Source organism: Mustela putorius, unplaced genomic scaffold, assembly GCF_011764305.1.
Source record: "Mustela putorius furo isolate JIRA1106 unplaced genomic scaffold, ASM1176430v1.1 tig00003909_pilon_pilon_pilon, whole genome shotgun sequence".
Lineage (NCBI taxonomy): Eukaryota > Metazoa > Chordata > Mammalia > Carnivora > Mustelidae > Mustela > Mustela putorius.
The window spans coordinates 526,007-537,206 of NW_025422057.1; the positions used below are offsets into that span (position 1 = coordinate 526,007).

Consider the following 11,200-nt stretch of genomic DNA (forward strand, 5'->3'; position numbering starts at 1 on the left):
TGCCCTGTGCTGTCTGGCCAGGGGCCTCACGTGGACCAAGCGGGGCGCCGCGGGAATATCTGTTTGCTCACGGGACACCCTGGAGTTGTGGGCCCGCCCACCTCCAGATCCCTGGGCCCGGCCCAGCGCCCAGCCCATAGAAGCCGGAGAGGTGCTCACCGAACTTCAAAGGGACGAGAATACTCCTTAGACCTCCGGGGAGTCTAGGGAGCAGGAGACAGGCCCCTTTCTGGGCCCAAACCGGTACGCCACCTTCATCCCCAAGCCCGCTCCTGTCTTTGTCCCCTGAAGGCCCCTGGAAGGGGCGCCACCGGCCTCCAGAAGGCCTGCCCCCCCAGCCGCTGCTCTTCCTGATCCCCCATCCCGGTCCTTCGCTGGTGCCAGTGCAGCCACACGGCCCACAGGAAGCCAGAGAGTGGGCTGGACGACGCCCTCCAGGACCTCGGGCCCATGCGCCTCATGCTCCGGGGGTGACCAGCTCAGAGAATTCTCCAGGGCTTGCACCCGGAGTGCAGCTGCCAGGACATGGAGCGGCCATCCTCCACGCCACCACCAGACCCCAAGCTGCTTCCCAGAGAGGCTGCTCCATGCACACGCACTCTGGCGGGAGGGAGTCCACCGGCACACCAGTCCCTGCCGACGCGGCCACCGCCCGATGTTGGTCCTCGCCGACTGGCCTTGTGCAGAGACCCCCGCCGTCAGCGTCTTCCGCGTTCCTCGATGATGAAGTTGAACATTTTTCATGTTTACTGGCCACTCGGCTCTTCTCCAGGGTTATAACCAGCGAAACATTCCAAGGGGCTCCTGGGCAGGGGTGGGGGTGAGCATAGGGCCCCGTGTCTTGGCCTTGCTGTGCAGTTGGCTGTGATCAGCTGTGGGACTGCAAACTCCTCTGTCTGTGTCCTGGGTCTGACACCTGCCGTCCCTCCCTGGGGAGCTGCCCTGAGTCTTCTCCAGTCTGGCTCTCTCCAGGGCTTGCACCAGCGTGGCCCCCCCGGGTGACGATGCAGGCTGCCTCCCCCTCCCCTTACACAGGAGCTTTCCGGAGGCAGCCGGGCTCTACAGGGCTGTAGCAGCACATCACGTGTCTCTGATGGAGATGTAAAACCTCCGGCACCTGCTGAGCTCAGTGTGTGCAAAGTCTGAACCAGGTGTGTTCGCAGGTACAGGACATCGGTCAAGCTCCAAGGCTTGAGCTTCGACGGGCTTCCTGTTTTACGGGATCATGCCCAAAGACAGTGCCTCTGTCCCCCAGAAGAGGTGCGAGAAGTTCGAAGGGCCCAGCTGAGCTCTCCCGGTGGACGCTACTAATGCAGTGGCTTCCCACTTCACCTGGAGGCCCCGGTCACAGGACGGGGGAACCCCTCAGCCCTATATACTGTGCACAGCTAGGGGGCTGCTCCGACCCAGAGGGGTACGAGGGAACCCCAGCCCAGAGAAGGCACCAGGGCACACAGGAGTGCCAACCATGGGCGGGGATCTGGCTTTGGGTCTGGGTCCTGGCTCTGCTGCTCTGTTCACTGGGCACGGGCCGCTGACTCTGCACGGGGCACACAGGTGGCCCTCAGAGGGGGCTGGCTGACCTAGCACGGGTCTGCAGAAGAACTGCGTTCTACACAGATGCTGACTTCGGAGGTGAGTCTCTAACAGATATGCTGAAATGTGTTCTCTGGGGGAGACTCCGAGGGCTGTGGGCTGGGCGCGCCCTTTCATTTTCCATCGAAGCCATAGAGATGCCCAAAGCTCTATTCACGCTCTTGCTTCCCCCCTCTGCAGACTGTCACCAAATCCAGGCCACCACGGCGGGCGTAGGAGGGAGCAGGCAGCAGCAGCAGCGGCCCTCGGCTGGCTGGCCACCGGCGCCCCGGGGCACACTCTGCTGCCCAGGACAGCGCTGCCCACAGTGTGACCTCCGTCCTTGCGGCCGGCTCTCCTCTGAGAGTGGGGGGCAGAGGTGGAAGGCTGTGGAGACTGCAGCTGTGGCCCCTATGAGCCCCTCATGCACCAGGAGGCTGGAGGCCCTGTCTCAGCCTTGGCACCAGCCTTGCCCGGCACTGGAGGGTCTTCACCAGCACCATCTGGCTGCAGCCCCTCCCATGAGCATGGCGTGACGCCAGCGCTCCTCAGCCATGGGTGCAGAAGCCTGGAGACCAGGCCACTCGCCTGCTGGAAGCTTGGAAGGCCCTCCACCCAGACCTCATAGCCTTGGGTCTTTCTGGGGGTGGTTGCGTCCTCTGGGGGCTGGCAATCCCACGGAGGGACCTGCCTTGTTCATTTGACCCCGAGCCAGAGCCTGTGGGGTGCGCCAGGGAAGCCAGAGCTGCAGGCAAATGGGTTCTGCGGGCAGCAGTCCAGTGAATGACCAGCAGCTCCAGTGAGGGAGGCTGCTGGTCTCTCTGAGCCTTGGGTAGGGAGATGCCTCAGGACTCAGGATCCGGAGTGGAGGCCCCTGCTGTCCACTGTGTGCAAGAAGCAGCCCTCTGTCCTGGGGGGCTTTCTGGACCTCCACCCCAGCTCCGGAACCTGAGGGCTGGATTGGGCTCTGCTGGCTGGTGCCTCCCACTGACCTCCCAGGGCGCTGGCAGGAGGAAAACAGGATCCACCTCCTCCCCCTCACGACGCCCCAAACCACACTGGTCCATCCAACATTCACAGTCCGGAGCTCCCAGCCCCCCAGCCCACAAGGCACCAACTTCTTCAGTGACCACCCACCCACTGCTGTCCCAGGTGGGCGTTCCAGGGGGCCTGCCCGCTCGGCGCGAGAACGTTCAAGGCCGCTGGGGGTTGCTGAGAGTGGCTGCCAAGACCTGGGCCCGGGGTAGGGGCCTGCGGGGGGGGGGGCGGGGGCGCCCTCCCCCGGACTCTGCCGGGAAGGCGGGGAGCGGGCGGGGAGCGGGTCCCACCGCGGGCGCCGGGGCTCACCTCGTCCTCCGGCAGAGTGGGCAGCGGCTCGAAGTCGTAGCCCGCCAGGTCCTTGCCTTCCTCCTCGTACAGCTCGGCCGCGTCCATGGCCTGCAGCCCGCGGGCGCGCCGGCGGCGCCTCGGACACACCCGCGCGGGGGCCTCGGCCTCGCGGCGGGGCCCAGGCTGCGGCTGCGGCTCGGGCTCGGCTCCGGCTCCGGCTCCGGCTCCGGCTCGGCTCGGGTTCGGGCTCGGCTCGGGCTCGGCTCGGGCTCGGCTCGGGCTCGGCTCGGCTACGCGCGCCCCGCCGCCATGGCAACGCGCCCGCCCCCCGCGGCCCCGCCCTCGGCGAGCCGCCCGCGCGCCTGCCGCAGTGTCACCCGAGCGGGGACCCGGCGCCTGGGAGGCCGGGGGTCCCCGCGCTCGCAAGGCCTGGCTCAGCTCGGCGGGCGCCGCGGCGCGACTGGGGCTGCGCGCTCCTGGGGACGCGGCCCCTTCTGCGGGCGGCGCGGAGGCGGCGGCCGGTGCGCGGCGGGAGCGGTTCGGGGCGGGGCCCCTCGGTGCCCTGAGCGACGCCCCCGCCCCCTGCCGCTGGGTGAGCGCCCACCTGGGCCCCCGAGGCCGAGGGCCGGGCGCAGGGCTGGGGGCACTGCCGGGGCGGGGGGGTGGGGGGCGCCGCTCTGGGTGGGTGGTGGACGCTCCGCGGGGGCGCTCCCGTCCCTCCCCCGCCGCCCCGGGGCGGGGCTGCCGCAGTCCTCGCGCGGGTGGGGGTGGGGCGGCGGAGCGGGAGCGGGGAGCGGGCGGGAGACCGGGCAGGGCGGGTCTGAGCAGGGGGGGCTCTGGCCCGCCTCCTCCTGGAGCGAGGGTTCATGGGATGTAGGGAGCAGCAGTTAGGGTTTCATTCTGACCTTGCCAGGCAGCCTTGGGGCCAAGGAGACCCAAACACCGGACGACGCCTGCCCACCATTCAGCGGCCCTGCTGTCGCCCCATGAACCCCTTCGTTGTTCCGCTTATGGTCCAGTGGCTGGATTCGGTTCAGCAGCGTGTGAGCCTTGCCCCAGGCTGGGCCCGTGGTTGTCTGAACATGCAGGGTACTCTCCCAACCCTGGCAAAGGCGGCACCCCTACCCGCTCTTCCACAGGAAGTGGACTCGGTCCTTTCCCCGCTGCCAGCAGAGCTCTGGTCAGCGGAGGCTACGGGCCAGGCTCTCAGTTTCCTCGCTCGCCGGCCCTACCCTTGCTCCGTGGGTACACAGCAGGTGATCCGTAAACGCTCCTTGTGTGACTGAGCCAGGGCTCGTGGCAAGGCGTGCAAGTCCAAGCGTTCACTGGGACATTAATTCCCAATACTTTGTGCTTGGGTCCGGTCACAGTGACCCTGGGCCCTGGCATGTGACGCCCAAGCGTGTGGGATGCTCAAGTCACTGGAGAAATGGGCCTTGAGCTGGTAGCCGGGCAGTCGACCTCGTCCTGTGCGAAATGCCCCGAGCCCGCCCAGGCCAACTAGGCAGAAACTGGGTGCCACTTCCCTGCTTCTGGGCGTGCGGATGCCCAGAGCAGCAGCAGGGTTGGGTGGAGGAACCGGAGAGAAGCCCCTCCCAGTTGTCTGATGTGGGCCACTGTCTGAGCTGTCTCCAACTCAGGGCCTCAGAAGGAGGCAGAGGGAGGCAAGAGGGCCCTGGGGTGCCCCCCTGCCCTCAGACCCCGTGCACAGGGCTGAGCATTCTGGCCGCAGGGTCTGCCTGCTGCAGGGCTGGGGGAGTGGGCTGGTGAGGCCTTGTTGAGGCGCGAAAACCGACCTGCGGGGACCTCATGGAGATGAGGTGGGCTTTGTCCCCTGGCTCTCCGGTCACTGTGCACCTGGTTGCGGGTGCAGGGTCTGGGGGTGGGGCTTAGGCACTGCAGGGGAGGGGCTAAGATAACCCATTTCTGAGGAGGGGTGTGCTGCCGGTATTCTGGATCTAAGGACAGGTCGTCTACTTGAGGAAAAGACGCATCCAATTTGGGCAAAATGCAGCAGAAACAGGCGGTTGAGGTGCGTGTTTTCCATCTCCTGGGTCGGGCAGACTGCTGCTCCACAGAGCGGGACTGGGAGTATGGGCCGGTGGGGAAGGGCCAAGGGGGAGCCCATGGGGCCGCACTGCACACGGGTCCTTACCCTCTGCTTTCCCCGGAAGCTTTGTGCTCCTTGGTCGGCCTGGCTCTGCGGCGTCTCCCCCTGCAGCCGGGTGGGTCTGAGGGCTTGAGGGCTCACTTGTTCTCGTGGCAAGCTCTGGCCCAGGAGAGGATCTGGTGTTCGCCTGGTGTTCTGGGGCCTCGGACAGCGTAGAGGCTTCGTTAACGTGGCTGGGTGAGGCAGGACTCTGAGCACCAGCGCTGGTCTCGATTAGGCACTCCGGGTCTTCCCAGAGCCGATGAGCCCGCGCACGAGAGAGGACAGCCCGGCAGGCCCTTGGTGTCCATTCAAAGTTCACTCCCGACCCAGTTTCCAGCAGTGCCAGGATCCTCACAAGCAGACCCCGGAGTGGCCTCCGAGTGTTGGCCTCTGTGCCTGCCCGCCCCGCCGCGCCTGCTCCCCGTCCTCCCGAGGACAGTCCCGTGGTGTTGGAGTCCTGCCCTGCAGTCTGAGGCCGCGACGTGGTGGTGCCGCAGTCCGCTCGGTGGTCCTCCCTGACCCGTCTGAGCGTGCGCTGCCCACGGGTCTGCCCTACCTCACGTCCCTGCGAGAGCCGTCCTTCTGCGGACCCTGGCCTGAGCCGCCCTCCCCGCCTCTGCCCCTGCCCTCCACAGACCTCGCTCCTGATCGGGGCCGGGACAGGACGCCCCAGACGGGCGCGTCTCCTGCAAAGTCCAGTGCTCGTCTCCAGGCCCTGGTCCTTCTCAGACACAGGCAGGACTTTGCTTCACTCTTCTGAGCCGCGGGGCTTCTGCAGGGGCGTCGCTCCCATGTAACGCGAGCAGGGGCTCCCGGCCGACCAGTCCGCGGCTGACGCGAACAGGGTGGGGGGCTTGGCTCTCCTTTCCCTGGATGAATTTTGAAAAGCTGTCAAACTGCTCGCACATTTTGAAGTCAACATTTAAATTTTGTAAGAAATCACAAATGTAAATAATTGCCAGGCGTGGAGTTTCCGGTGTGGTAAATATTGATATTTTGAAGTAAAGCTGTTACTCTTGTCAACCTATCCAAGGAACTAAATACCAACATGGTTTTTGGATTTTCATTTTCTGTCTAAGTAAGCTCTGCGCCTGCCGTGGGGCTCAGACTCACCACCCCAGGGCAAGGAGGCCCCCCCCCACAGGCCTGAGCCGGCCCGGGTCCCCACGGAGACATAGCTGCGACGCCCCCCGTTCGTCATTTAAAAAAAAATCATGTACTTGTTGTCTGCCAGTCCACAGCGTTCATCAGAGTGTTTTCCCTTAAACTTATGATAGACCTCAGATTTTGGCCAGAATTTTTCCTGCAGTAATAACTGCTCAGCTTGAAAGACTCTCTAGATCTCCATCACACTTCTTTGCAACAAATACATATGCAGGTTTTCATCAAAAATTCAATACATAAAAAAACAAACTTTTTCCCCCCAGTGACCGTAAAACTTATTTTACAATCTTGAAGTCTTTTGGTGAAGTAAATGACATGTTTGTCCTGGGGATGGGAATGCACACCCGAGGACTGTGGACCACTGTCGCGGCTTCTGTTGGGGGAGTCTGAGCCCTGCGCTGTCACTCTGTGGTTCTCACGCTGGCTGTCCCTTTTTCCGTAAAGACAGACGTCATATTGTGTTATATATACACAGCATTTGTTTCCAAAAAAGGTCACATTCACAGGTGCCTGTGGTTAGGACTTCAACAGGTCATTTTGGGGACACCGTTGGACCCACCACAGTGTCCTTCGAGCTGCCCCTGGGACCATGAAGACCTTGTTGGGATCCCTGGGAGCCTGTTTGCTGGCCTGGGAGCTCTGCAAGGGCCAAGGGCAGCACGGTCCAGGGCTGGAGTGGGGTGAGGGCATAGCCTCAGGCTCGGGGCCGGCCCCCCTGTCGCTTGGGGCAAGCGCTTGGGCTCGCTGTGCACATGTGTTCTTCCACTGCGGCTGTGAAGGCTTCAGAGAGCAGCCTTCGCCGGCGGGCAGGGCCCCCCTCGGGGCGGGGGGGGGCACGGGGATTGAGTGCAGCCCACGCCCAGGGGGCTTTTGACCCTGACCCGTGAGTGTCCGGCTTGGTGCTGGTAGGAGCAGCCCGGAGGGCCGTCCTGTGTGCTGTGGGCTGGCTTCCATGGTGGCCCAGGTGTGGCGAGGAGCTCCTGGCCCCGCGGCTTCCCTGCCCGCCCGGTTCCCCGGCGGGGCTGCGGGCTGTGCCGCAATTGCAGGGTTCATGACTGGAAGCCACGGCAGCGTGTTCTCCTGTGTCTTCGTCGCTCCTGAGGGTTTCTGCCAAGGACAGATGCAGGCGTCGGTGGCTCAGGGCCTGACTCTGACACTCCGACGCCTGATGGAGGCAGGTGGGGTGGGGACTGCCCGCCTGGCACGGGAGGTGGCGCCGGGTGCCCCCCCGTTACTGTTGGCACGTCTCCCCCTCCTCCGTTTCTCTGGATTCTCAGGAGCTCAGACACCCTCAGTTACTCCGTGTGGGTGTTGGGGTGCCTGGGGAGGGTCACCGCTTCCCTGTCGCTGGGAAGCGGCTGGAGTGTCGGCCCTGGGTTAGAGTGAGCCCCTCGCCTGGGAACTAGCGCTTCTTGTCCTGTTCCTGTCCGTGGAGCTGGGTTTCCAACAGGGCTTTCCTGGGTTGTCGGGGCCGCTGCAAGCGGGGGCAAAGGTCGCTCTGGAGCACAGAGGTAGCTCCTTCCTGCGCGAGGCAGGGCCACGCGACATTCCGGCCAGTGGAGGAACACTAACCCGTGAGAAACAAACCCCGAATTCCAGAATAAATTTAACTAAGCCCGGCTTCCATGAGGAGTTGCCAGGAGTTTAGTGGCTGTGCTGTTCCCTAATGCACGAAGCGAGACCGAGTTTACGCTACGGCTCCCCATGAACAAAATGCTGAAACGCTGTCCCCTGTCCCGGGCCGAGGCTCCTGTTCCTGGGAAACTCGCCCAGGACTCCGTTTCAGTCACGTCACTGGGAAACGTGTCTCAGAAAAGGATGAGCAGACGTGGGACTTAGGCGCTGAGGAGCGCAGGCGGCCGCCGGGAAGCCAGTCCTGGGACCCCGGGCCCTGCCGCGGGAGCAGCGGGAGCAGCGGGCACGCGTTCCCTCCGTCCGGGTCTCCCTCCTCTTGTTGCTCTGAACTCCATGCGGGTGTCCTTTTGTGGGTGTCCTGCGATGTGTCCTCTCAAAGTTCCACAGGCCATGGCTCTGCTGACTTTTCCACGGAGCCCCAGGACCCAGGCCGAGCTCCGTGGCCTTCCCAGAGGTCCACGTGGCCACCGACAGTCAGCGGCTTTCAATGCCGGGCCTGGCAACAGTCTTTTCCTTTTTGACCAGGAATTTGTCTTATCATTTACCCCCGAATACATGGTGGGCTTCTCCCTTGGCCTCATCTGAGGACTGTGGGCCGTGTCGGGGGTCTCCGTTGGCCAGTGCCCCTCTTCTATGACGTGCTCTTGGCTTCCTCCTGGGTCTGCGGCTCAAAGAAGTCCACGTTCTGGTGCGTCTGTGGGAAGTGAGAGAACCTGTCCTTCCTCATCCCGGTGTCTTTAGCTCGGTCTGGAGAACTTGGAGGAGATTTACTTTGGGAACGTGACTGATACCACCTGCCCCGCCCAGGAGGGCTCTCCCGCCGCCCTGCTCGGCCCACAGCTGCGTGTCCACCCGCGCTGGTGATCACGGGGCCCCCCGCTGCCCCAGCCGTGCGGGTGTGCGTCCGTGGGGAGCAGACACAGACAGGGCAGAGAGGCCCGTGCAGCGGGAGGTAGCGGAGAAGGCCGCAGGCGTGTTGTGGGGAGTCTGTCCTCCTCCACGCAGGAGCGCTGGGCGGTGGCGAGGCCGGGCGGGGGCGCCGTCTCAGTGCTGCTCCCTCGGAGCGGCCAGGGTTAGGGTTAGACGCCAGGGCGTGTGGCTCGTGGACGTTCTGGCCCTGTCTTGTCTTGACTGTGTGATCCCGGGCAGGTCACTTGACCTCTCTGAGTCTGCTCACGGGTGTGACATCAGCATTTGACAAGTGACGTGTGCAAGGCACCTGGCCTGGCCCTCTTCAGTGTATGCTTGGCACACGGCATGGGGACATCAAGGAGGCCCCCCCGGCCCCAGGTGGTTCCTCAGAGTGCCCTGAACTGGGGGGTCCCATGACACGTGTGTGTGGCAGAGACTGGGGCAGGCTGGGGAGAGGGGGAGGTCGTGGAGGAAAGAGGGCTCAGGTGCCCCGATGAAGGCCGGAGGCAGAGTCCTCTGATGGGCTGGGGAGCTCGGCTTTCCCCGTCATTGGTCCCGAGGTGCCCTAGATTGGGGGGGTGCTGAATCAGGGACGCTGTCTGTTGCTGAGCTGGTCGCCGGACACTGGGTGGGAGTGTTGCCCTGTGTGGTCCCACTGAGACCTGTGTGGTCTCCTGCATGCCCAGCGGGTCCCAGCGCCCCAGGCTCTCCATGGGTCCCCCTCCCCCAGGGCCTCACTCCTCGGAGCCCCAGCTCAGGCTGCCAGATGTGGGGAGAGGCAGGGAGAGCCACGGGGCACTTGGTAAACTGGGAAGTGTGGCCCTCAGGCCGCAGGGCCTGGACAGGCATGACAGGCTTCCGACTTAGAACCCTTCCTGCTTCCCCTTTCCGGCTGGGGGCTCTGGGGCGTGTCTGTGGCGAGGAGAAGCGGCGCGGGCTGCCCTTTGTGTCCAGGTGGTTTCAGCACATTCAGCCCTGAATCTCCTGCCTGTGGGGTCGCTTCTCTACGACCCCCGCCTCTGACCCACGTGGCTCCCACGCTGGGGGGCCCGGTGTTGCCGTGGGGTGCGCTGCCCTCCCTTGGGCCAGCAACCCCTGCAGCACCTGGAGCCGGGGGTGGGGAAGAGCCTGTCTCTCCGGAAGATTCGGGCGCTGTTCCTAAGGGTGTTTTACAACAATTTAGGGTTTTGAATCCAGCGCGTGGGTCTCGATGATGGACTTTTGGTGTCCCGACATTTCGCGCCGAGCTGGATCCCAGAGAACCTCCCCACCAGCCCTTCCTGGTCACTTGCCTCCCCATGTCTGTGGCCTGGGCTGCAGCTGCCTGGCGCTCCGGGGGGTGGGGGTTCTGCCCGCGGGGCCTGGGGCCATGTCACACCCTTCCCGCGCTCCTGGGCGCTGCAGGGGAAGGGCTCTTTCCCACCCCTGCACCCTCTCCCTCGGAGCTGGGGGTAAGGAGCAGGTTTGCTGGGCTGCTTCTGTCTGGTGAGTGTGGGAGAGGGGAGGGGAGGCCCTGCTTGCCCCTCCAGATGTGACCTCATGGTTGGGGGGACGCTGCCTCGGACCCCGGTTGTCTGTGAGTCCTGGGGTTGGGGAGGGGACGGCCGAGAACAGGGCAGAAGCCCTAGGCCCTCAGCTTCCACACAGGGTGTGTGTCTGCGTGGGGGTGTGACAGGCAGGTGGCCCCTTGGTCCTTGTCACGGCCCCGAAGACTGAGGGGTTCAAGGTGACAGATTCTCTCTGCTCAGCTTCCTGAGCCACCCAGTCGGGCCTGACTCCTGGCTTCCGAGCTTCCCTCCAAACCCTCCGACTTTAGGGAGCGCCCTGCTAGCCAGTTGGGGCAGAACCCCGGCCCTGGCATCTGAGGGGCCCCTTCTCCTCTCCAGGGACGTCTTATCACCCCAATGCCTCTAGCAAGAATCCTGTTGGCAACTCGAGCCAGAAACCCTTCCTCCTGACTCTTCCTCCCAGTGGCCACCGTCAGGACCTCACGACCGTGTCAGAGAAAACACATGGGACGGAGGCTGTATTCCGAGCGACCGTGTGCGGACAGGCTGGGCCCCATTCTGAATGCAGCATGGACACGGGGGGACAGCATGGCAAGGGGACCTTAGGGCTGGGGGGTTCTGGCTGCACTCCCCTCCCAGAACTCCTGGGAACGGCCGCCTAGGATGAGGAGGCATCGAGGGCGGGGCTCTTGCTGACACGGGACGGGCCCGGGAGAAGGTTTGGGAGCAGGCCTGCGGCTGGCCAAGCAGAGAACCCAGGTCAGACCCCCTGCTCCCTGGCCGTGGAGTCCCCTTTGCCCGTGAGTCTCGTGTCTTGCCCCTGCTGCAAGACTCTGCCGTTGTCCTCCTGGATTCCAGTCTGGCTTTCCTTTCCTTCTATAACAAGTGGCATGACTCTCTTCTCCTTCCCAGGGGCCCCCAGTGC

The 11,200-nt window shown here is 64.3% G+C and overlaps 1 protein-coding gene across 4 annotated transcripts in view; it reads right to left on the reverse strand.

Moving 5' to 3' along the window:
• The window catches only part of KNDC1 (kinase non-catalytic C-lobe domain containing 1), a 60,436-nt gene extending 57,325 nt beyond the window's left edge, over nucleotides 1-3,111 (reverse strand). For all 4 annotated transcript variants that reach the window (XR_006603155.1, XM_045068750.1, XM_045068749.1 and 1 more), the window contains exon 1: nucleotides 2,923-3,111. Coding sequence is in view for 3 of the 4 variants with exons in the window: in XM_045068750.1 (XP_044924685.1) it covers nucleotides 2,923-3,009 (87 nt within the window). In the remaining variant the exon portion in view is untranslated. The remainder of the gene's footprint in view (nucleotides 1-2,922) is intronic.
• Nucleotides 3,112-11,200: the final 8,089 nt, after the last annotated feature.